Genomic DNA, 27,732 nt, shown 5'->3' on the forward strand with positions numbered 1-27,732 from the left:
ATGTCTTCAACATCATGTATACCACCTATAAATAGCAAAGAATGGAATAGCAAATGCTTTATTGCAATATTTCTCATTACTGTTATTTGTTGAAATGTGTAAAGATCATTCAGTTGATGCTGTTTTCCTATGGAATTGTCTCTCTGTTTGTGTCAAATCTCTACCATTATTCCTTCTTCCTTTAAATTCTATTTTTTACAATACAAAAGGATATACCATTTATCAACTTCACGATGTACCGTGTTTAAAAAAGTAATATTAAGGATATAAATAAAAAAGTGGGAATCTTACCTTTCGTGCTTTTGTTTATATATTACTGTTCCAGACTCCAGAGTATCTCTTTATATAGAAATAAATTGAACGCCTTTCTGATATTCGTGTATACTATAAAAATGTAAAACATGGAGCACATCCAATGCAGTTCTGAGGAATATGTTATATGTACAATACACATCATCAACACCATATATGCGTTCAGGTGAAACGTTGACTTTATAATAAATCTGTGTTGTCTGTACATTAAAGTTGGTACCGTTGGTGGTCCCTGTCAGAGTGGCAACTGCGTGAGCAAGAATTCGGAATGTACTGGCAGTGGCTCCACGGCCATCTGTGTTTGCAAAGCAGGCTTTACTCTAATAGATGGCTCATGCGTTGCAAGTAAGTACACACACAACTGCTGTTACAGAGTAGGGATCACAAAGACAAAATATACTGTGCTTTATTACCGTGAATGGAACTCAACATGCCCTTTGCCTTTGGTACAATGTTTACTGTTTTGATGCAATTCTGTCACATGCATATTAACATATTGACACAAGATTTGAGTTCAGTTTTATTTGAATGCCACTGCATTATCAAATGTGTTAGTTCATTTGTATTTTATTGTAGTAAGTGGAAGGAAGATCCAGTTTTTACTGAGTTCCTTTGTAATATTATTAAACCATAAACTTTCCGTTCAACCCAGCATACTACATTGGCCATGTTCATCTGTTACATATTGTTTGTGTAATTGTATCCTTAAAACTGTGATTAAACAATACAGATTAATATACAGCTGTAATACATACTTACTTATACATCAAAACACATCTGCTACAGCAAAAACAATAACAATATCAAATACTACTAATACTCTTACTACTAATACAACAGCTACTACTACTACTACTACTACTAATACAACAGCAACTACTACTACTACTACTACTACTACTACTACTACTACTACTACTACTACTACTACTACTACTACTACTACTACTACTACTACTACTACTATTTCTGAGGGAAATAAGCCCAATGTACCGTGGCTGCATACTGCGCCAAGATGTTAACGGACAACTTGTGACTCAGTGATCAGGGAAAAACATGTAAGCGCCTTTGAACGCACCCGCGAGTATGAAAAGGGCGCTATATAAATGTGGTATAAAATACTACTACTACTACTACTACTACTACTACTACTACTACTACTACTACTACTACTACTACTACTACAACTACTACTACTACTACTACTACTACTACATGTACTACTACTTCAACAACTACTACTACTACTACTACTACTACTACTACTACTACTACTACTACTACTACTACTACTACTACTACTTCTACTGCTGCTGCTTCTACTACTACTACTGCTACTGCTGCTGCTACTGCTGCTGCTAAACCTTCAATCAATATCACTTCTTCTTCTCTACAGACGGCTCATTTGGGGGATTGTGCGTTGGCACTGCGTGTCCTCTGGACAAAAACGCCCAATGCGTTGATGGAAGGTGTGTGTGTACCATCTTTTCATCGCCATTCAACGGGATGTGCATAACTAGTAAGTGACATACTTGTTTATGTTAGAGTTTATCCAGAAACGTTTTTAATACATCTATTTTTTTCCAGCCCGCTGGGGGTCATCCTGAATTATTAGCCTAATAGGCGGATACCTTAGTAGCTGGAATTAGCAGCTATACTTCAAAATGTACCCCAATTTTCATGCGTGCAGTTTGCGGATATGAAGGAATGGTAAGGCACTCGCCGGGTCCACACACAATGCAGACTCTGGCTTTGAGGGACCTCATAAACGTCAAAATACACACCCACCCTTATCTGTGGTAATCGATAAACAGTTGCAGAGGAAACGTGTGTGTATAACGAAGTTTATGAGGTCCTTCCAAACCTGAGGCTAAACTTTGTATGAACCAGGAACGTGTCACTGAACTCCTGCTTAATTAAAGTACTAGACGCACGAAAGTCGGGACCAGTTTTGAATTATAACTGCAAATCGAAGCTATTTATAGTTTTAAAATATATCCAACTTTGGTTTGGTGTTGTATTTGGCAGCAGGAGTACCTGGGGAAGCCCAACATGTCCGGTATAATGACCACTAACTAAACTCACATGCTTCCGGGAATGGGGATTGAATCCGGGACACCATGGTGAGAAGCATGCGAACCAAGCAAGAGCTAACCGGTCAGCCTTTTCGGATGAAACATTGCAGTCAATAACTTTTAAAAAATCAGCCGAGACAAAGGCTTAAAGATTACACACATGTGTTATGTAGGACCAAAACATTTAGCGGAGGACGCTATTAAGTCCGGCAAAATATTACTTAAACCAGCCTTTTAAAGCATCCAATATAAAACAATTCATGGATCTTGCGTTCTTCAGAAAAGCCAAATCTTAAGGAATTCTGTTAATAATAACTATATAAAAATAACGTGACTGCATGACTGTGTTGCAGTTCAGGAAAATTTCGGTACTTGTAACACGACGTGTAATGACAAAAACGCCGTCTGCATGAGTGGCATGTGCATGTGCAACACGACGGCCGGCAAAGCCAACATTGGCGGATCTTGCATAGCAAGTAAGTAACTTATATGATTTGTGTTTTGGCTAATATTTACTTGTATTATATGTATTTTCAATAGTAAGAATTATGGTGTTTTTCAAACATTCAATGGTATTTTCTTTCATTCAACCAACTGAAGGGGCAATTTAATTACTTGGTAGAATTGTAGACTCTCAAGTATACGAAGCTTCCAGGAATATGGGGATTGATCTCCAGATCTGCAGAGTCTTCTAAAATACACATAGTTTATAACGTGTTTAAATTGTTTATAAATACCTCCGATATGAACTTTCAAAACATTCGTTTTGTTTCGAAAGTTTTCAGAATGGTACAACTCAACATTTTAAAACACACTCGGATACTTTGAGATTTGTATACGGTCAAAGCTTGATTAGAAACCAATATATAAAACCTGAGTAATTGAATATTTAACTGGTTTTTTTTCGACCGCCAGCCGGTGCCGTGTTTGGACCATGTGCCAACCACAGCCAATGTCAACTCAATGATCCGAACGCGATATGCATGAATGGGATGTGCATGTGTCAGAGTGGATTCACAAAAGTAGGCTCTCACTGTGTTCGAGGTAATTAAGCATTTCAAAGTTTTGTGTTTTCGTCTTCGTTAGACGTTTTATCAATGTAAGAGATAAACGATTGTCTTATCAGTTCTTTGTTTCGTTGCCAATTTATAGGATTACTTAAAACAAATGTTTGTATCTAAAGAAGTGAAGCTATGCCTAATTTTCTTAAATCAACGACATTCGGTGTGATAGTTTAATAAATAACTTTTTTTTTTTTTTTTTTTTTTTAAATAAATAAATAACTTTTATCTCAAGGATCCGATATGTTGTCAAAAATGTGTGTTTGGTGCCGTTGTAAAGTGCTTTGCTGGATGACAACTGACCATTAATAACGTTTTGTTGTCAAACAAGGGTTTTCTCATGCAGATACCATTGCACTTTTACGATATTAATATCCAACATTTTAGAACTTGCTTCTTAACTGAACGTGGCATTTCTTAAATATAGAACCTACGGAAGAAAAGCCGTACACATTATCAGCAGAAAACTAAATGTTCCATCCATTCGGCACTTACTTTAGAAGTGGCCATTTTCTAAAAAATAATTGAAACTCACAACGACGCTTTTAACCCCATAAGATGTTCACGGCATTGATGCTGCCTGTAGAAAAATATCATTATGTGTGTATTGTAATTACGAAGATAATGTATATAACTGCTTATAATTTTATTTATAAGCCTACAATGGAGTCCAACTAAGTCAGTGTAGGACTAAGGTTTTACGCATGTTAAAACTTGCTTAATGTACAGTTGAAAATTTCTATTCTTTCCGTTTTAAAACCCTGTGCATGCTGGGAAATTTGTAGTCTGCTAAAATGTCGTCTGCTGCATTTCTAAGATTAGCATTTTCGGTCGATTTTTTTGTCAAAGAATACTATCAGAATAGCAGACAGTTTGGATCCTGTTTGCAAAGGTCTTCAAAATTCGGTTCCAGCACTGAAAGCGTTAACTAAATATAAGTGTATGAAAACATTTAATTTTGTTTCAACTAATACGATTCTTATTCGGCATTTTCAGAGGTATTGTGCAGAACTTAAATTCAGGTTTTAAAAGGAATACAAACGATTTAAATTAAAAAGTGTGACGCTGAATACAATAGTTTGTGCGGCTGCCGAGTTTGATGCACATGCCTTTACTAGACTTATGGCCAAATAAGTTTTTCAAAACCAAACATTATGTTATTACTTAGTATGATATAGGGTGTAGAATTTGATGCGCGGATCTTGTCAGCCATTGTGTGATCAAAGCCAACAATATGTTTGTAATTATGATTTTTTGATTTATAAGTAACAATATTTTAAACTTAATTTTTCTAGGACTTACGATTAAATATATATTTTTGAATGTCTTAGTTGGGAAAGTCGTAATAAAACATGTGTTAACTTTTCAGACGGTGCGGACGGTGGAGTTTGTTTGAACAACGCCTGCCCAAATGACATCAACACTGAATGCGTTGGGATGATGTGCATGTGTAAACCTGGCCTCAACAGAGTCAATGGGATTTGCGGCGCAGCATGTAATGCACTATTACTTTGTCTTGTGTGCGTCACTTAGAAGTATTTTGTTGAATACTTCATGAGTTAGGGCCTGTTAGTTTTATCGAGATGTTTAGATAAAAAATCTTGCACGAGAATGAAATTTCGATACAGTGAAGCAATATTTTAAGATGACATGAGTCGTGTTCTGAGAAAACTGGACATAATGCATCTGCGTAAAGTTTCGTCCCAGATTAGCTTGTGCAGTCCGCACAGGCTAAATCAGGGACGACACTTACCGCCTAAATTGGATTTTTGCTAAGAAGAGACTTCATTTAAACGAAAAATGTCATAAAAGCGGAAAGTGTCGCCCCTGATTAATTAGCCTGTGCGGACTGCACAGGTTGATTTGGGACTACACTCTTGTATATATAGTGTAAGCAAATAGGGAATCTTGATTCCATGTAACCAAATTTATATTGCAATCTTATATTGTCATCTTGCGAAACGTCAATATGTTAGACTTTCGCATCGGAATTGTCACACCTTTGAGATTTCGCATACTTGCCGTTCAGATTTTGAATGAGCATGAGCATGCACAAAATCGTTTTGTTTTTTTGAGAATTCATTAATATTCATGTTAGACTGATTTTAAACTTCGTAAAGCTAAAAAGCTCAAATAAGAGTTAGTGTGTGAGACATAATAAACATTAAAATATTGTTTGGTATACAAAAGAAAAGCTATAAACATCTTTCGATGTTGTTTCATAACGCAATTGTTAGCAATTTCTCATAAAAAGAAAGAGAAATGTATTTGACGATAAAAAATGCTTTGCTATATAATACGAATGGTTTACCAAATGCTGAAAAGAGAAGGCGACGTATTTTAAGCTGTTTATACGTGTTGGTATGTTTTCTCTTATGCATTGTTTAATCCATTTATGCCTAGCGTCTAGAAAAAAGGCCTTGGCAATCAGCGTAGACCCAGATGAGACGCCGCATGATGCGGCGTCTCACCCAGGGTCTGCGCTGTTTGCTTAAATTAATTTCTGTAAGAAATATTCTAAATATAGAAATATACTAGACATCCCTAATTTTTGGAAATAAATTGATCCAATTTAGAAGGATGGGAGTGTCCACTAGGCATAAATGGGTTAATTGTTGTAGCTGGCTCGTCTGGGGCCGCATGTGCAAGCGGGGTATGCTTGGACATAAATGCAAACTGCCTTGGCTCACAATGCACATGTCGACCAGGAATTCTCAAGAGTCGCGGGAACGTGCGTACAAGGTAGGTTTTCATAGAAAATATAGTTTAATATAATATTTCCAGACGAATATTGATGTAAGTATTTAAGGAGATGCTAGACCTACACCATCATCATATAATTTTAATCCTCCGATCTGCAATTTGGGCATTTCATTTCATTAGTGTTGATATAACTGTTTATGCATGATGTTTTACTTTATTTTTACAAACGAACATAAATTTCATTTTGCTAGGGTATGCGAGACAAATAATACCTTTTTAAATGTCTACGTTGGGAAGTCATTCACAAAATAATGTGTTAACGTTTCAAGACGGTAAGGTCGGGTGGAAAGTGTGGTGAGTACCCGCCTGCCCTAATGATGTCACGCCCACTGCTCGAACGGGGTGTGCCTGTGCCAAAGCTGGCTTCAGCAGAATCGAGGGTCGTGCAGAGCAGGTACTGTTATATAACTGTATCTTTTGTTTTTAACATAGAAGTATTTCGTTGAATATTTCGTTGACTACTTCTCATTTTACCAAAGTGAAGACTTTCATTTGATGTAACATCAACAGCTCCCAATAGTGTGACCAACGACTTTTCTTTAAACAGTCGGTCAGCTACATGTATGTGTTCTGGTGCTTTGATGAATCTCTGCCCTGGGGACAGCAATTGCCGTGTGCCGAGAACATGGTCTGTGTGTGCAAGCCAGGAACCACTGCCATCGACGGTTCATGCGTACAAGGTGAGGGACGACGTTGTTGTAATTGCTATTGCAACGGGATTTGTATCCACGCATACTGCGAAGCTCACCAACACGTACTGTTGGCGGTTAATTAGCATACATTATAATATTCAAAATGAATCGCTTACGAAATTTGCTTAACCCCAACCTTCGTAGCAAACTAGTTTTTGTTGTAAATGCGTCTAGTATTATTTAAGATTGAAATGACAACGTCCGCGCTGTGATTTGACTGGAACCAGTATAGCTGGGTTAAATCCCTGCTTTCATAACCAACCACGTGATGATAGCTTAACCACGCGGTAACAATAATGTTACTGTTGTAGATTTTTACTTTTTTGAATTAAGGTTATTTATTCTATAGTATGAACCTAAATTTATACACTATTTTCAAAATATAAAAGAAAAAATGATACTCTATTTCAATAATATTGTATTTAAACTAACAAATAAAATTCTTCCAAATCGGGAAAGATTTTCTTGTTATGCATGTTATATTGAACGACCATTTATTTCGTAATTTGTTTTTACGTAGATGGACGCTTGGGAGGAATCTGCGTCACGTCATGTCCTAACGAGAGCAACACTGTCTGCACGAACGGAACTTGCGTCTGTGCGTCGGGATATACTGAACACACACGGCATGTGCACCAGAAGTAATCATGCGTTTATATATTGAATATTCCAGTTCTATTTTTGTCAAATGCACATTTAAAGCCTATGTTATCAATATGTTCTCTTTAGACATTAATTCCAGTCTATTTGTGTCAAAATGCACATTTAAATCCTATGTTATCAATATGTTCTCTTTAGACATTAACTTTAATTTCGCTATTTCGTTAAGAACTTTTTATTTTATTTTAAAATTAAAGTGCTTTAATTGTGGAAATACCCAAGGATAAAGAATACGTTTTAAATGTCATTTCACGCCTGCAAATAACAGTTTTGGGGCTATAACATATAAAACACACGTATTTGTATGTTCTTAAATACATACTGTTTATGTGTAGCGATGTGCAAAACGGCGCTTGTGATACACATTTACAGTATAAATATTTTTCCGAAGTTCAAACTGTGATGTGGTGTTAAACTATTATTCCGTACTTTTTATGTAAATGCACTAACATTTAACTGACGCGAGTGAACCTAGAACCTACAGTCTTACATTTTTGTTTTTAGACGGTGCTTATGGTGGCATCTGCGTCAGTGGCAGGTGTCCAGACACCAGAGGCGCCTCCTGCGTGAACGGCTGGTGCGTTTGCAGCTCGAGCCAGGTCCCGTACAGAGGCACATGTCCTCGGATCCGAGTCCCTAACCGTCACCATCAACCATAAATGAAAGCGTTTGCAAACAGTGTGCGACAGAGTTGAGGAATTCAAATAAGGCAAACCTTCAACAAAAACTCTAAAATGATTCAAGTTCTAAGCTGGGTGTTTTCGTTTCAATATAAATTTTTTCTTGACGAAAGTGAGTGAAAACTGTTTTAAAATTCAAAAGTTTATCTTTTTATTTTTAAGAATCGTGTTCGTCATACCCATCTGAAGCATTCCGAGTGTCACTTATCGACATGGCACATCCAAATTTGGGACCAAAAATTATTAGTAAGCACACGAACATTATATGAAACATCTGAGTTATTTTGAATTCTTACTTGACTGTTTCACACTGCGCCACCAACCTTGTAAATAACGAAAATAAAACTATTATCGGCAATGACATTGACATTGTTTGTCATGTTAGATCATGGCAAAATTATGAAGGCGAAAGACTGAAAGTGTATACTTATTGACGTTTTTGCTGGATTGTGAATGGTTGTAAATAAAACGATTGCAAATTGTGCTTTGTTGGTTTATCCTATTTGAAATATTATTCAAATTCTATTATCTTGCACTTATTCCGGTTGAAAGTCCTAGTAGTATTTTTAAGATACGACCCATTGTCAAATAATTCTTCTCATTTCGTTCTGATAAAATCATTCTATATATGATTGAACATTTAAAAAAAATAAGTTTGATAAGAAAAAGTGACTATTGATATGTCTAATCTGATAAGTTCGAACCACATTATTTTTAATGGTACCTGATACACGCTGGGTATGCGGATACTTTGATAACAGATGGCACTTCGATACCAGATAACAACAAAAGACACGCGCGAGAAGTTCATCAGGTTTTTTAAGTTATATCATAAAGATTAGTTTTTTAGACAAGGTGCCATGGTCGAGTTTATAATGGTGTATCCTTTCTATTGCAAAGAAAAACAGCAATGAAAAATGGTAGATTTTTTCCCCCCAAAATAAAAATTCGGCCGGAAAAACAGCATAAACTGGGATGAACAGTATACATTTTAACAAAAAAAAAACTACTTAGAAATATTGGCAAAAACTTTTTGATATTCCAGCAATGTAGAGTAATTACTGTGCTTCAAATACTGAAAGTTTGAGAGTATTCAATGAAGTTTAAACGAAGATAGAGCATGTTTAATAGGTGGTATTCATGAAGTTGCGGATACTTTGATTCCCGATATAGGGCAGTTCGATAACAGAGAACTTTCAACAAATTTGGCATTCTGATAACCGAGTTTTATCTTCTACCTAAAATGCATTATGTATATTATGGCTATTCTTACCAAACATTTTGAAGTACGAATCAATTTGCATTGGTCAAGCCCGACACATTGGGAATCTATGCATAACGTAATTACATACACATGTAAAATATAACCAATGGGTGTTGTTTGTTTTCAAAAATCTTTAATTTATATATAATTAATATTATAAGTGCAAATTTTAAATAAGAATCAAATGCTTATTTCTGAAGCAATATAGTTCAAGTGACGACCGAAAATAATGGTCTAAATTTTAAACTTGTTTTTTAAGTGGTAAATTAAGATTGAGAGAATTGAAAATACACGGATCATGTGGATCCAACACGACTTTGTTCAATTGAACTTATAGCAGGACTCTAGATAAGGGGAGCAAGGGGTCTTAAAGCGGCCAATACACCTCATAAATCCTTTTTTCATTGGCATAGGCGCTCGATGTCAATGACACTGTTTTTTTTATTATTATATTGTTTTTTAGTTACCCGTTGTTTATTATAATGCATACACATACTAAATTAATAAAAATCTTCCGACAAAACGTCTTCTTAAAAAAAGACTTATGTTCATAGATATTGACAAGGTAAATCACTCGCCACTTTTCTAAAGCAAACGGAAGTGGTGTCATTATGCGTAATTAAAGCACTGTCACCCCGCTCGCTTATTAAAATGCGCGCGCAGGTCGGGAACCTCGCTATTTCTCTATCAACTTTCAGTTTCACACAGAAACATCCACAGACGATGTGATAAATCCTTGTAACTATTGTTTCACTCAATTAATGGGACAATCAACAAAATATATTGTAAATTGCAATACACATGAATCATTCCTTACCAATTGTTGAAACTTGGATTTCGTCTGCCATGGTTGATGTCCAGATAAAAATCAGCCACGTCAAAAAATCAAATCTGGCGCTTAGTGGCTGTAATGTGTATAATGAGCGAGGTTCCCGGCCTCTGAACCTGCACTTTACCTACAAAATCTACTTTACTCCAATTATGAATAATAAAACTGTTATAAAAAAATATTGCATAATCCATGTACCTTCCTGTTTCCGAGCACAGGCATTCGGCATTAGCTACTACCCCCCCCCCCCCAGGACAAAAATTTGTCGAAACAATATTTTTTTATATATATATAATAAAAAAAAAATCGACGAACTTTTTTGTCATGGGTGGGTAGTAGCTAATGCCGAATGCCTGTGCTTTTAACTGCTCACCAACAATATTAAATTTTTGTAAGTGACATGGGTTCTAAACGTTATTCTTGACAGTGGTCAAAATTTTTTAATGGTTGACATTCGTATTTCCTAGAATCGTTACTTCATAATTATCAACACCACCATGCATAAGTTGATGTTTATCATTAACTCAAGTCACATAAATATGAACAAGAATAAAACGTTTATGAATCTTTCTTCTTTCAAGATAGCAAATTGCTCTTTCTTTAACGACCTATTATGTCAGGTAAAATGTCGGCCATATTTGTTTGTAAATTTTATTTAGCTTGCGGGTCCTACATTTAGTATTTCATAGCGTATTTATCAATTTTTGTAGTATTCTGCACATACCCGGATAAACGTTCGGAGTGGATGGATATGTACGAAATTAGACGATTTTCACGAAGTTCATTAGAGTGCTAATAACTTAACATATAAGCTTCTACATCATATTTATTTACCTCTGAGAGGATAATAAAGAACGATGTAGACACAGCAAAGTTCGACTATTTTGACAGGTGGACCGCATTTACACAAGACACGGAAAAAACATTGCAATTACAGATGAAACATGGCATTGCTAAATTATTTAAGTGCAAGAAATTAAAGGAAGAAATGTATGGGAGACTAAAATTAATACTGTAAATTATTTGTGAGAGATGAAATAAAAGTTGATAGTGTAATTTAAGAAAATTGAATATGCAGTTAAGTGATAAAAACAATATTTACAGTTTAAACATGGTGGGATAAGTTAAGTGCAATCGGCATAAAATTCTTTAAAAAAAATCTTTGCCCCTTACGCTACATATACTCTGAATGTATTACACCTACCGATTGTGAATTCACCGACGTCGACGTCCCCTGACATGCCTGAGTTGGCTGAACTTCTTCCACATGCACATCACGTGTTCTTAGTTTTGTTTGAAACCGATGCCGGTCCCCGATCGTTTCTATTCCTACCTAATCAGGTCGTTGTCGGTTAATTTTTTGCGCAATGTCATCATCAATTCTTTCTCGTAAAAAATTGTCCATTAAATTGTTCAAATTCATCTCATGTAACGCTTTTTTCAACATTACATTTTGAATTGAACCGCAATGTTACCGTCTAGCATAAACTGATTACGTCATACGCAGCACGCGCCCTTCACGTGATCTTTGACAAGAACCGAGTGTTCCGAATGAAAATAACGACAACTTACATCATAGCAAATGAAAGCACATCATGTTAGATAAACTTACAGGATAGTACAACAACCACATATCATACCGTAATAAGCATTTAGCACACCATTTAAAAACTCATAGGACAATAGGTAAAGCCACAACACAATAGGCAACTATAGAGAGCACACAGCATAACAGCACAAGCACACAGAACACTTCCACAAGCAAACAGCACACACTCACAAACACATTGCATATCATCACAAACACACAGCATACCATCACAAATACACAGCATACCATCACAAAACACATAGTATACCATCACAAACACAACAGCATACCATCAAAACACATATCATACCATCACAAGCAAACAGCATACCATCACAAACACACAAGATAACATCGCAAACACACAGCATACCATCACAAACACACAGCGTACCATTACAATCACATAGCATACCATCAGAAACAATCAGCATACTATCCAAACACACACCATAACCATTATAACACTTAGCATACGATCACAAACCCACAGCGTACCGTCACAAACACAAAGCATACCATCGTAAACACACAGCACACTATGCAAACACAGCAGACTATTGCAAACCACAGTATATCATGACAAACACACAGCAGACTATTGCAAACCACAGTATATCATGACAAACACACAGCATACCATCACAAACACAACGGTATACAAAAACAAACACACATCATGCAATGGCAATCACCCATCATACTATTATTAGCACATATCATATAATTTAAACCCACATCATTTCTGTGAAACACACAGAATACCATCACAAACACAAAAGCGTACCATCACAAAAAAATCATCAAACCATTACAATACACACCATATCATGACAAACCCATAGCATACCATGACCAACCCACGTCAGACTATGGCAAACACACAGCATATCATCACAAACACACAGCATATCATCACAAACACACAGCATACCATCGCAAACACACATTATACCATCACAAACACACAGCATACTATGGCAAGCACACAGCATACTATTATAAACACATATCATATGATTTAAGCCCACATTATTTCAATGAAACCTCCGATATATGAATAGTCAACATGAGACAGACTAGGCGTTCCATAGAAATTGCATTGGGTCTGTTATTATTACACTTTAATATCATTTAACACATTTAGGTTATAGGATTAACTTTCCAGAAAATATATTTAACAATGTGTATTAAGGGTATCACGTTTACATAATTTCCTAAACGTTTTAAACGAAATTAAATAAACGAAACGTTACTGTTTTTACTTCGATATCCCTATTCCGTTTTAAAATGCATCAGTACCATCGCATCTCAAACTGAAAGTAGCAATTATTTCTCGGAAGTTTATATTTAGTGCCATATCTCATTCGCGCAATGACGTCATATTAAAACCAACTGTTCTTCGTCGTTGTCGAACCACTGGATTACACTTTGTCTCTTACATGCCGTAATATTTTGTAACAAAGACGAATTAATATCGAACCAACATACCTTAAATAAGAGTAAACCGGTTTTAAACATTGTAAATGTTTTACTTAACACGATGTACATCAAAAGATGCATAATTCAATTTATGTAAAAATATCCTATACGGAGATTGTTCGCCATATCTCTTGAAAATGAATGCCAGATGAAGAAACGTCGGAAAAATTTCCTCGTGCACTTCGTGCCGACGCGCGTCGAATGGTCAAGACGATTCGGGTCATGCTCATGCAACAAAAGGCGGGAATTTCGTGATGACGCGCGTTAAATATTCAAGACGTCTAGTCCGTACATGGTGTATTGTTTTTATTTACGTATTGTGATAAGGGGCATGTGGTGCACGTGATACAAATAGTTTTTAATACGAGTCTCTTTCAGCAGCTGTTAACAAGCTTTGCAACGTCGTAACGTAATGAACTAAACTGATTTATATTGATATTGACTGTCGTTTAAAACGTTTACAGTTTTTGTAAACGTTTTTGACCAAAACAACCGAAACGGCGACCGTTTATAACGGTTAAACGTGATAACCCTTAATGTGTATAGGACTTTACAGAAACAAAAGCATCGATATTACTAACACATTTTTGAAAAACTCTCCCTTTTGGTAGAAGCTTGTAATCAGTTTATGATAGTGACCTGCAAATATGTTTATAATTTGATTTAACAAGAGTAACTTCTAAATAAGTTTTCCAATTCTGGTACTGATGGACCACTGAATACATGACTCAAAACTCTAATAAACCACCACATGCAAGATGTTCGAGACATGGAGGAGGAGTCACATCTGTCCATGTCGACCCAGGAGTACCTGAGGGAGCCTTTATCGGTCAACTGTTGTTTGGTGATAGAAACGGTATCCATTACATACTCAAGGAACATGTAAGCATATTCACCAACATTTGCCTCTCGTACAGGCCAATACGATCTTAAAATACCAAAATCACATACCGGGTAATCCTTCTAGACGATCTGAAGGCACAAGAAATATTGCATCCTCGTGCGGATTACGATTCAACGATAAGAAATGTAATCATTCTGAGAGTCAACAATCGCTTATCATTCTTTCATCCAATATGATGAAGAAAATATCTACTTAGGCGTAACCATCTTCTTATACCTAAAGTGGGACACCCACATCACCAAACTACTGAAGACGGCTTATTGTAGACTTAAATCTGTAAGAAGAAACATTTAACACTGCCTATTCGCTTGCAGGGAAATAACGAACCTAGCTCTAGTAGATCCACGGGTTGAGTAAACCTGTGTATTTTGGAACCCACATCTGACCAAGGATGTTGGACAGAATCGAGAGGATCCAGAGAAAAGCAGCCAGATTTATCGCAGGGATAAAATCTCTAATGAAAGCTTGATCACGTCCATGCTAATAAAAATGGAACTCTTAAGCCTACATGATAGACGAAAAAAGAAACGACTTACTATCTTCCTCAAATAAGTCGCATGGAAGTTTAAGCCTTCATACGTAGAACTGGTCTATGTAAAAAACTCATTCTTATTTTATTTGGACTAAACTTAGTCATATTGTTGTTGGCCCAGCCAGCATAAACGGATTCAGGACTTCACCGTAAAAAAACTCTCCCGTTGTGCATATGCCATATAACTAAAGCCTGGGAGGGGAGGGTTACATCCAAAATTTTAAGATAGGGGTGTCCCACTGGGACTTCCGAGATGCGACCCATTTTTATACTGGAACTCTGATAAAGTAGGCCCATTTTGATACAAATTTTTTGAAAAAGCAGACCCATTTGTTATATACGATACCATTGAGAAAGTGGACCCATGGACCTGAATCAGCGATAGCGACCAGGACTTCGAGGGAATGATCTTAGTAAGATTGCATGACGGAGGTTCGAGTTCGACGGCTGGTGACGTATAGTATAAAGGCGGCGCTGTGCGTTAGGAGCGGGAAGAAGTTACCAATGTGTATATTGTCAGCCCTAACTATGAGGAGCAGCCTCGTCCTCTCGATGGGTAGGGCAACCATACACGTATTGTCTTGAAAGATTCCACCAGGTCTAATTGGTCACCTGAAAGGTCACCTGGCGGGTACTAATATAAATGCACTGATGGACCTGTAAATGAACTTCGAAATGCGCAATCATCGATTCTCGTATGGCGTTTTGAACCCGTTTTTTTAAGGTTTTTACTGAAATGCATTCAATTTTGGATCGGTTGTGTTCGGGAGGGGGGGGGGGGGGGGGGGGGCAGTATATACGGAGAAAATCCTTGACATACAGGATGGTGACCACCAATTAAACTGCGGACGGATGGTGATCTGTACTATGCCTGTGCGCAATCTTTTAATAGCAGCATTTGTTGATATCAGCTTATAAAGGTCGCCATACTTAGTCTCCAACAGGGTGTAAATACACAGTGACAGTACCACAGAATGCGTATTTTTGACGATCTTTGGCATTCGAAATGACTATTTGTAGTAGCACGTGAACATATCGCATGTAATGCAAATGAAAATTGGCTGCAGCGGCGGTACTCGCTCAATTGGTTTACAGTGTAAACAAACACATTGAAATATGGTTACTTTAATTGAAAAATTCCTCGTAAAATGAATAACAAATTATTATTAGTATTATTATTATTATTATTATTATGTTCAAAACAACATTTAAATTATATATTAAACATATCTAATAAAATATGCAAGAATAACAATCTCTTAATTTTGAAATTGATCATTTTGGGAAAAAAAGAGGAGATACACATCTTCTTTGCAAATTGTTTAACGATATCTAAGTCTATTTATTTGTAGCTAGATTATTCTAAAAAACTGAATGTTACATTAAATATTTGTAGCAACATACATACACAACTTGTTATTTTTCCGAATCAAACGTATTCCCTGGGGTGTTTTCACAAAGCCGTATGCTCCGGGATATTTTCAATATATTAAAATGTTAACTTATGAAACGTTTCCTCGTTTGTCAGACCCTTATATAAATGGCCATCTTATCCCTCACATTGTACAGTTGGACTTAACCATGGCTTGCTTGCGGACCTTCGTTTCAACTTTGCTCTTCATCGGGCCTTCTTTCTGCGCTAGTGACAAAGGTTCGAGCAGGTGGTCCCGGTATGTATTTATTTATTTATTTATTTGTTTATTTATTTATTTATTTATTTATTTATTTATTTATTTATTTATTTATTTATTTATTTATTTATTTATTTATTTATTTATGTATTTATTTATTTATTATTTTGTGTGCACGTGTGCATTTACATTATCGCATTCGCATTTGTGTCCGCATCAAAACATATGCTCGAAATTTCTTCCAAGTATACGCATACATTATTGACTGAGGTATTTTATATAAAAAAAACGCAACAAAATGTTTTAAACGATAAATCTTGTTGCAGCATTTAAAAAAGTAATTGGTTATTTATATGAGTGTTTATAAAATAAATATTAAACAAACAAAAAATTGTTTATTCAGACTTTCATACCATCAAATTAAATGCAACTGTCGATTTTGAATGTCGGTCATGATTCACTGGCCAAATCAAACCGATTTGAAAGATAGCAGATATTGGACATCGCCGTTTCATGATGCAATAACCGGTGAAGTGAATTTGCAAAAAAAAAACAGTCAATATCATTAAGGTGTGTGGAGTTGGCTGAACAGGGTTCAGTTGGTTCAGATGATTGTCGGAATTTGATGTATTACGATTTTACAGCTATATGACATAAGTTGGTCAGGAGTTCAAAGCAATCTATAATTATTGGGAAAAAAATATAGTGATCGCACAGCTGTTTCTTAGCTGTTTCGAAGATGATCTTCAAATATATATGTGTCTTGTTCTGTGAAAACTGGGCAAAATGCATGTGCGTAAAGTGTCGTCCAAGATTAGCCTGTGCAGTCCACACAGGCTAATCAGGGACGACACTTAATGCATTATACCCCCAATACACCGACTCCGTTCGAGGTACGTTCTGAAAAATGTGACTAATCGTGGTCGAACTGTGTGAGAACGGAGTGATCGTAGTAGCAACGTGTTACGAACTGTCTTCGAAGTTTGTGGAAGCCCTGGAACGGGGTTGAACGGGAGAGGTTGTTTCAGAACTTTGAGCCTACTCAATCATCCCGTTCTACAATTATACGTAGTTACAACGTACTGAAAAACAGAATGGGCGTACTAAGAACGGATAGGTCGTATTAAGGTCGAGTTAGGAACGTTCCAGAACGTAGTGCGATCGGACCGAAATTACCTGTACGATGCCACACAGATCGAGTCCGTTTCTGGTCCGTCCAATCCGTTCTCAGTCAGACAGACCGACCCGTTTGCACTACGTCTCAAGTACTATCTTGTTTCGTGAAAATATATAACAACTTAAAGATAAGTTCTTACAACGTTTGCAACACGTTCTACGAGTTCTCAGTACGTTTTTAGTACGTTGTACTCGTTTTAAGGAGTTCACAGTAGGTTCCAAGTTGTACTCGTTAAATGCAGTTGTTACAAACGTTCAAACCGTAAATACAATACGTTCAGACAGTGTGCATATAAATAGAATTCGTTGTCTCAAAATTCATCATTTTGTGATATTAAGTTGAAACATGAACAATCTTGGAGCTCTTAATTTTGTAAATGTTGGCTTCGTGCAATTTATGCTAGAAGCAGAGCAGCAATATACTGTGTTGATGGGCCGAGTAAGAAGGCGGAGACGACACAGACCTTGTTGGGTGAGAAATTTGGTGGAATTATTTCTTGGAGGCATTACAAATGTACGTCTGGTCGGCTCAAAGCGTGAAACATAAATGAGGACTGGCAGGAACGTAGTCGGTTTATAATCGCCGTGCAGAAAATAACTGCAACTACGTCCTAAACGTATTAAGAAACGTAGTAGGACGGATTGAGAACTGCCTTTGAACGAGTTACCACTGCAAAACGAATAAAGAAGAACTGCGTATGAACGTAATCGAACTGGTTGAGGACGGGCTCGGTCTGACTGGAAACGGTATACAAACGGGGACAATGGGGATATTGACCTTTGACCCGATTTGAACTGGATAAAGACGGACTGGCATCGGGATAGGACGGGATAGGAACGAGCTGCACGTAGCGCGAACTGTGTATGAACGTCATTTAGTCATATTGCAGATTTTTTTCTGACCAAAACTACACGTTCAAGCAAGTTCACATCCCGTTCTGCATTTTCTTCAAACGTGGTCGAACTGTCTAAGAACGTGCTTGGTGTATGGGGCCCTTTAATGGTATTTTTTCGTTTAAAAAGAAGTCCCTTTTTACCGGAAATCTAGTTTAAGCGGAAAATGTCGTCCCTTATTAGCCTGTGCGGACTGCACAGGCTAATCTGGGATGACACTTGACGCATAAGCATTAGCCCAGTTTTCTCAGAACGCGTCTCATATTGTCAATCGAATTCACTCGTCATAATGGCTTTTGTTACTCGTTTTGCGGCCTGTACAATGAAGTTGTAAGGGGACGTATGCTTGCATAAGGTAGTTATCGGTAGATAGATCTCAATGACAGAAAATTCAAAGCACGAGAGCCATAACTATTGCTTAAATATATTGTCTTTGTATTTAAAACCGAACTAGCCTTGGCCTCTGAAATAGCGGCCTGCTGAGGGTATTTTAGGCTCGAAAGTACTTAGTACTTTTTGCTTTGAATAATTCTTAATTAGGGTAATTATATATACAAGCAACTTTTCTCGGTTGTCACTTCACGTTTATTGCCTATACGTTAGTACTGTCGTTCAGCATGCCTGATAACTAATAGCTGTATACAATTACTGCATAACATCTCTCGGGAAACAATCTCATGTGACAGAGCTTTCGCACGCTCTTTCCGGATACTGGTCGTAGCGTATATCCTGTTGCATGATATAGCATGATCTTACTATCGTTGTAAAATATTGATAATGCATATGCTTTATTTTAATCCAATGGTTATCAAACAAGTAAAGATTACATTTGAGCCGCGGCCTGCAAAAAACGGGCTTAATGCATTTTCGTAAATATTTTCTAGGATGACGCTATGAGTTTTTAACTTTTAATGGATTTTTTTTAGCAAAGCAAGTCTTTTGTAAACGAAAATCCAATCTAGGTGAAAGCGTCGTCCCTGATAAGCCACATGCATTAAGCCCGGATTCCCGGAACTGGTCTCATATCCATTTGAAATAATATTTTGTCATCCAGGTTTTTAAAATCCAAATATTCGTTTTATTCATATATAATATATATATATATATATATATATATATATATATATATATATATATATATATATATATATATATATATATATATTTATTTATTTATTATTTATATATATATATACATATATATATTTATATTTTTTTAATATTTTAATGCTGAATTAGGATTTTACTAATAAGATGTTTGTTAATTTCTTTATTCAAGACATAGCTACAGGAGATGATTGTATTCCTGGAGCTAACACGTGTACGAATCGCAACTTCGGCGTAGCGTGCGTGCCGGGTGGTATTTCGACGGAATGTAGATGTCCTGGTACGTACTTTGTTTATGTTATAATAGTGGGCGATTTGCTTGACACTGACGAACGATATGTATGGCAAGTTAACATAGAGGCTGTCTCTGGGAACCCTAGGCTTAAAGGGTATTTTCACCGTTTTGGTACATTGGCAAAATCAAAAAAAATGTTTCAGATTCGCAAATTTTTCGTTTGTAGTTATGATATTTGTGAGGAAATAGTAATACTGAACATTTTCCATGCTCTTAAAAATCACTATATGCATCGTTTGAAAGATTTAAAAACCTGAAAATTATAAACCGTTGCAAACGCGAAACGATTTGATAATTTGAAGAGTTCTGTTGTTGTCCTTATATTTAGGTACTACGAGGAATGCTTATATAAAGTATGAAAATACATCACTCATTGTATGAGCACGGATGGCCGAGTGGTCTATGCGATAGACTTTTACTCCAGGGCCCAGTAATTCGAGCCCCGTTGAGGGTTACTTTTTGTTGTTTTCCTTTAATTTTATTCTTGTTTTTTACTGGAGCATTTTAGATCCAATGTTTACATTTATCAATATAAAGCATTTAATGACAAATTTCAATATATGCCATAATCTGTGTAAAGGCCCCTTTATGGCTATGTGTGTTTTTCGGTCTTTATGGGTCATTCCGTGCCGCACAATCCGCATAGGCAAATCAAATTAAACGAAATTGTTTGTTTAAAGGAAGTATTTTTTACATGAAAATCCGGTTTAGGTCGAACGATTCATAACTGATTATCCATGGCTATTCAAACATTAAAACATGCTTTATAAAGCTGTGTTGTTTTGTTTGAAACAAGAGGCTGGTTTTTTAAAATCTTTTTACCCACGAATGTTTTTGGGTTGAATATCTTCCAAATGTATTCGCATTGTTGTGATTCGTTTGGACAATGTAGTGAGAAGTAATGCAGTTTGCTCTTTAAATTAAATCGTCTTGCCTGAATGCAATGGCTGAATTTAAAAATAATTTCACATCTTCTTTAAGTGACATTGTACAAAATTTAATTGTGTCGTTAAATATATGGTCACATGTTGTTTTTTATTAACCCATTTATGCCTAGCGTCGAGAAAAAAGGGCATTGGCAAACAGCGTAGACCCAGATAAGACGCGCATGATGCGGCGTATCATCAGGGTCTGCGCTGTTTGATGAAAGGAATTTCTGTAAGAAATATTAATAATATTAATAATATTATAAATATACTAGACATTCCTAACTTTGGAAATAAATTGATCCATTTAGAAGGATTGGAGAGTCCACAAGGCATAAATAAGTTAAAGGCTATTAAGATGAATTAAAAAATACATAACGGATGGACTTAAAAGTAATTACCAATAAAAGATCATTGAGCGACGAAATGCCTCATGCCAATTGTATTGATATGTTAATCGACATAATTCAGAGATAATGACAGTTTTCCTCAGAAGACTTGTAATTACATATTGTTCGAAATCAGTCTGTAAATTAATGATTAAACGAAAATTCTTGACATTATTTGAAAGAAAACATATCAGAATCAATGTAGGTGGGGACATTTTTCTTGTATTGCTATTTTAACATTGTCTAAAAGTCTGATTAATTTTTAAGTGTTAAAAACGTTGCTTGAGTTACCCTCTACCAAATGTGTTCACACTGTTGCAAATCGTTAAACATTGGCGGTCATCGAAGTGCTTTTTCCTTATTAGATTATATTGCTGCATTTAAACTATACAATCATTTTTGACGAAAAACAGGCTGAATAAAAAAAAACTCTCTAAGATTTTCCTTAGGTTGGCTCCACCATTTAAATAAAAAAACACAACAGAACATAACAGACAGTTTTATCAAGACGAGTACATCTGTACATCGTCTAAATGCACAAAATACAATACAAAATAGTATCAGGTGTCTATATATAACATATATGGGTTATACTAGGATGTTATCTTACCATTTGAGACAAATGAGTAGGATTTTATCTTACCGTATATCAATTCACTGGCAGTAAGGAACTACTTAAGTATTCGTTGACACTTTTTGTGATAGACTATCTTGAGTCTGGAGCTTCTTCATATATTGACACACATTTCTAATAAACAAGTTGAGTTCAATAAATCATGGAACTTATTAACTGACAGATTCACTTAGTAAAACAGTTTATATACATATTTATGTATTCCTTATTTGACGGAAACATGGACATTTATATATGACGTGGAATTCAATGTCCCTTTGATATCAACATTGTCAATATCATCCATTACGATGCATATGATAACGTGTGTATCTTCAATTTGATTCTCAAAGGGTGGGAATACTCATATAAATTGAACATGAGTTCATAACGTCCACTTGATATTGGATCAAATATGCCAAAACGCATATATTCCAAAGATTTGTATTGATTTCAAAATAATGTCCTTAACACAATTTTGCATTTAATTGTAAATATTTCATAATAATTAACTCAACCAATTCAGTCAATTGTGGCCACTAATGTCATAGTGATCGACTTTAAATTGAGCATCGCAGAATGAATTAACAAAGTGATGAGCTGCTTTTCGACCATCGCTCGCAGCAGCCAGAACCACATATTTGCAAATAACTGATACGTGTATGTTAAGGTAATATCGATGAATATGTATCGACATCCTATACTCATAATTTGTAACGTTAGCAGTATAAGTTGTCAGACTCTCACGTTAGGCTGTCAAATGTCATGTTAACACTTTCAGCATGCATTTTACATTAAAATTTGATGTATTTTGATTGAATGCAAATTTCAATGTAAACCTGAGTATTTTAATAGCGCTGTTGGCTATAGCTTTTTACTGGAAATGCCAGCATCAATTAAACCTTCTGACAGCTTGACCTTCGTTATACTTTCTTTTTTTGCAGGAGTCGTGGGTGTGTTTTGCACTTCAGACCAAAGCTGCACGAACATAGATGCTAACTCACAATGCAATGACGCTGACCTCTGTGAATGTTCTGTTACATCGGCATTGATTCCAAAATGCCAACCAAGTAAGTTCAAACATTTATTAGATTTGGAGTTGATAGTTAGCACGCAGGTCATACGGATACTTTGATAACGGAACAGAGAACATCATAAGCCACACCTGAGAGGTGAGTTCCTCAGGGTTGTTTTGCATTAACCCATTTATGCCTAGTGGACTCTCCCATCCTTCTAAATTGGATCAATTTATTTCAAAATTAGGGATGTCTGGCATCATGCGGCGTCTCATCTGAGTCTACGCTGTTTACCAAGACCTTTTTTCCTAGATGCTAGGCATAAATGGGTTAATGTTAATTAATAGGTTTTCATACATGGAGCATAGCATGGCCAATAGATGAAATCGAACTTCATATTGTAAAGAAGAAATTCGCGAAAGAAAATTGGATTATATGGAAAAAAACGATTACATTGCATTGAAAATCAGCATGAACTGGGTGTTCAGAATATATTTCAACAAAATAAAAAACTACTTAGAAAGAACATGCGAACTATTTGCATTAAATGATCAATATGTCTTTTCATATTACAATGTGATAAGTTTGTAGTTAATTGACGTATTTGAGGAAATTCAAATAGGTCGGATTGAACATTTTCATTGAATTTTCTTACGCCGATCATCTCGATTACAATGGCACTACTGTTCTGGATTACCCGACACTTTTAACGTATATAACACACTATTTTAGTGAACCAGAAATGTAAATTCGTTGTTAAATGCTTTGATAGAAAGAATGTAGTAATAAACAATTTCTATACTGACGTAAATAAAAAACGAATCACCGAAAATTTTGTTTTTTCTTAGCATATTCAATTAAGACACGGAATCTTTGGGATTACCATTTTACCATTTGAGCGTTTGAATTTATTCTTTCTATATTGATTGTAACGTTGAAGCTTGTATGCATTACTCTTAATGCCTGCTTCCTTGGTTTTACACTGTTAGTCTCGCCGGTCTACAACACATCAGTCTCCGTTATCCGATGTGTTCGTTATCGGGAATCAAAGTGTCTACAACATCATACATACAACCTATTTAAACATGCTCTATCGTCGTTCATATTCCATTGAATATTATCAAAATTGCAAAATTGCAGTAATGTATCACTTCATCATTAGGTTACGACTGTGCATGCTATGATATAAACAATTGATAAGAATAGTAAGAATATAAATAAACGTATTTCAAGTAGATGCTAGAACTCGGATATCAGAGTGCCTAATTTATTGAGTTGTTGAGAGTCTCCGTTATCCGACCGGACGTGCCCTTTATCAAAATGTCTTCAACATCATGTATAGCACCTATAAATAGCAAAGAATGGAATAGCAAAGGCTTTATTGCAATATTTCTCATTACTGTTATTTGTTGAAATGTGTAAAGATCAGTCAGTTGATGCTGTTTTCCTATGGAATTTTCTCTTTTTGTGTCAAATCTCTACCATTATCCCTTCTTCTTTTAATTCTTTTTTTTTTACAATACAAAAGGATATACCATTTATCAACTTCACGATGTACCGTGTAAAAAAGTAATATTAAGGATATAAATAAAAAAAGTACGGATCTTACCTTTCGTGCTTTTGTTTATATATTACTGTTCCAGACTCCAGAGTATCTCTTTATATAGAAATAAATTGAACGCCTTTCTGATATTCGTGTATACTATAATAATGTAAAACATGGAGCACATCCAATGCAGTTCTGAGGAATATGTTATATGTACAATACACATCATCAACACCATATATGCGTTCTGGTGAAACGTTGACTTTATAATAAATCTGTGTTCTCTGTTCATTAAAGTTGGTACCGTCGGTGGTCCCTGTCAGAGTGGCAACTGCGTGAGCAAGAATTCGGAATGTAGTGGCAGTGGCTCCACGGCCATCTGTGTTTGCAAAGCAGGCTTTACTCTAATAGATGGTTCATGCGTTGCAAGTAGTACACACACACAACTGTTGTTACAGAGTGGGGAGCACAAAGACAAAATATACTGTGCTTTATTAACGTGAATGGAACTCAACATGTCCTTTGCCTTTGGTACAATGTTTTACTTTTTGATGCAATTCTGTCAAATGCATATTAACATATTGACACAAGATTTGAGTTCAGTTTTATTTGAATGCCACTGCATTACCAAATGTTCGTTCATTTGTACTTTATTGTAGTAAGTGGAAGGAAGATCCAGTTTTTACCGAGTTCCGTTTAAATATTATTAAACCATAAACTTTCCCTTCAACCCAGCATACTACATTGGCCATGTTTATCTTTTACATATTGTTTGTGTAATTGTATCCTTAAAACTGTGATTTAACAATACAGATAAATATACAGCTGTAATACATACTTACTTGTACATCAAAACACATCTACTACAGCACAAAACAATAACAACATCAAATACTACTACTACTCTTACTATAAATACAACAGCAACTACCACTACTACCACTACTCCTACTACTACAACAGCAACTACTACTACTATTGCTACTACTACTACTACTACCACTACTAATACTACTACTACTACTACTACTACTACTACTACTACTATACTACTACTACTACTACTACTACTACTACTACTACTACTACTACTACTACTTACTACTACTACTACTACTGCTTCTGCTACTACTGCTTCTACTACTACTTCTACTTCTACTACTACTACTGCTACTGCTGCTGCTGCTGCAGCTAAACCTTCAATCAATATCACTTCTTCTTCTCTACAGAAGGCTCATTTGGGGGATTGTGCAATGGCAACGCGTGTCCTCTGGACAAAAACGCCGAATGCGTTGGTGGAAGATGTGTGTGCAACATGTTTTCATCGCCATTCAACGGGATGTGCATAACTAGTAAGTGACATACTTGTTTATGTTAGAGTTTATGTAGAAACGTTTTAAATACATCTCTTTTTTCCAGCCCGCTGGGGGTTATCCTTACTTATTAGCCTAATAGGCGGATACTGCCCCCCCCCAGTGACACAAAATCACACAAAAATTGAATATCTTCCAGTAAAATCCTAAGTAGCTGGAATTAGCAGCTATACTTCAAAATGTACCCCAATTTTCATGCGTGCAGTTTGCGAATATGAAGGAATGGTAAGGCACTCGCCGGGTCCGCACACAATGCAGACACTGGCTTTGAGGGACCTCATAAACGTCAAAATACACACCCACCCTTATCTGTGGTAATCGATAAACAGTTGCAGAGGAAAGGTGTGTGTATAACGAAGTTTATGAGGTCCTTCCAACCTGAGGCTAAACTTTGTATGAACCAGGAACGTGTCACTGAACTCCTGCTTAATTAAAGTACTAGACGCACGAAAGTCCGGACCAGTTTTGAATTATAACTGCAAATCGAAGCTACTTATAGTTTTAAAATATATCCAACTTTGGTTTGGTGTTGTGTTTGGCAGCAGGAGTACCTGGGAAGTCCAAATGTCCGGTATAATGACCACTAACTAAACCCACATGCTTCCGGGTATGGGATTGAATCCGGGTTACCATGGTGAGAAGCATGCGAACCAAGCAAGAGCTAACCGGTCAGCCTTTTCGGATGAAACATTGCAGTCAATAATTTAAAAAAAATCAGCCGAGACAAAGTCTTAAAGATTACACATGTGTTATGTAGGACCAAAACATTTAGCGGAGGACGCTATTAAGTCCGGCCAATATTACTAAAACCAGCCTTTTATAGCATCAAATATAAAACAATTCATGGATCTTGCGTTCTTCAGAAAAGCCAAATCTTAAGGAATCTGTTAATAATAACTATATAAAAATAACGTGACTGCATGACTGTGTTGCAGTTCAGGCAAATTTCGGTACTTGTAACACGACGTGTAATGACAAAAACGCCGCTTGCATGAGTGGGCATGTGCATGTGCAACACGACGGCCAACATGGAGGATCTTGCATAGCAAGTAAGTAACTTATTTATAGGATTTGTGTATGGACTAATATTTACTTGTATTATATGTATTTTCAATAGTAAGAATTATGGTGTTTTTCAAACATTCAATGGTATTTTCTTTCATTCAACCAACTGAAGGGGCAATTTAATTACTTGGTAGAATTGTAGACTCTCAAGTATACGAAGCTTCCAGGAATATGGGGGATTGATCTCCAGATCAGCAGAGTCTTCTAAAATACACATAGTTTAGAGCGTGTTTAATTGTTTATAAACTACGCCGATATGAACTTTCAAACATTCGTTTTGTTTCGAAGTTTTTCAGAATGGTACATTTTAAAACACACTCGGATACTTTGGATTTGTATACGGTCAAAGTTTGATTAGAAACCAATATATAACCTGAGTAATTGAATATTTTAACTGTTTTTTTTCGCACGCCAGCCGGTGCCGTGTTGGGCCATGTGCCACACCAGCCAATGTCAACTCAATGATCCGAACGCGATATGCATGAATGGGATGTGCATGTGTCAGAGTGGATTCACAAAGTAGCTCACGCTGTGTTCGAGGTAATTAAGCATTTCAAGTTTTGGTGTTTTCGTCTTCGTTAGACGTTTTATCAATGTAAAAGATAAACGATTGTCTTATCAGTTCTTGTTTTCGTTGCCAATTTATAGGATTACCTTAAAACAAATGTTGTCTCTAAAGAAGTGAAGCTATGCCTATTTTCTTAAATCAACGACATTCGGTGTGATAGTTTAATATAACTTTTATCTCAAGGATCCGATATGTTGTCAAAATGTGTGTTTGGTGCCGTTGTAAAGTGCTTTGCTGGATGACAACTGACCATTAATAACGTTTTGTTGGTCAAACAAGGGTTTTTCA

At 36.1% G+C, this 27,732-nt stretch overlaps 1 protein-coding gene across 1 annotated transcript; it reads left to right on the forward strand.

Annotated features, from left to right (window-relative positions):
• LOC127878733 (multiple epidermal growth factor-like domains protein 10) lies at positions 1-26,868 on the forward strand. The gene is made up of 4 exons (XM_052425262.1): positions 1-16; positions 526-657; positions 1,709-1,831; positions 26,747-26,868. Exons 1-4 carry the CDS (start codon positions 1-3, stop codon positions 26,866-26,868), a joined length of 393 nt encoding a protein of 130 aa, XP_052281222.1.
• Positions 26,869-27,732: the final 864 nt, after the last annotated feature.

This window comes from Dreissena polymorpha, chromosome 4 (genome assembly GCF_020536995.1).
Source record: "Dreissena polymorpha isolate Duluth1 chromosome 4, UMN_Dpol_1.0, whole genome shotgun sequence".
NCBI lineage: Eukaryota > Metazoa > Mollusca > Bivalvia > Myida > Dreissenidae > Dreissena > Dreissena polymorpha.

Excerpts from the sequence above, each read along its gene's own strand:
- LOC127878733 (XM_052425262.1), top strand. Across the intron at positions 658-1,708 it reads AGATGGCTCATGCGTTGCAA|ACGGCTCATTTGGGGGATTG; the intron begins GTAAGTACACAC and ends TCTTCTCTACAG. Across the intron at positions 1,832-26,746 it reads CAACGGGATGTGCATAACTA|TTCAGGCAAATTTCGGTACT; the intron begins GTAAGTGACATA and ends ACTGTGTTGCAG.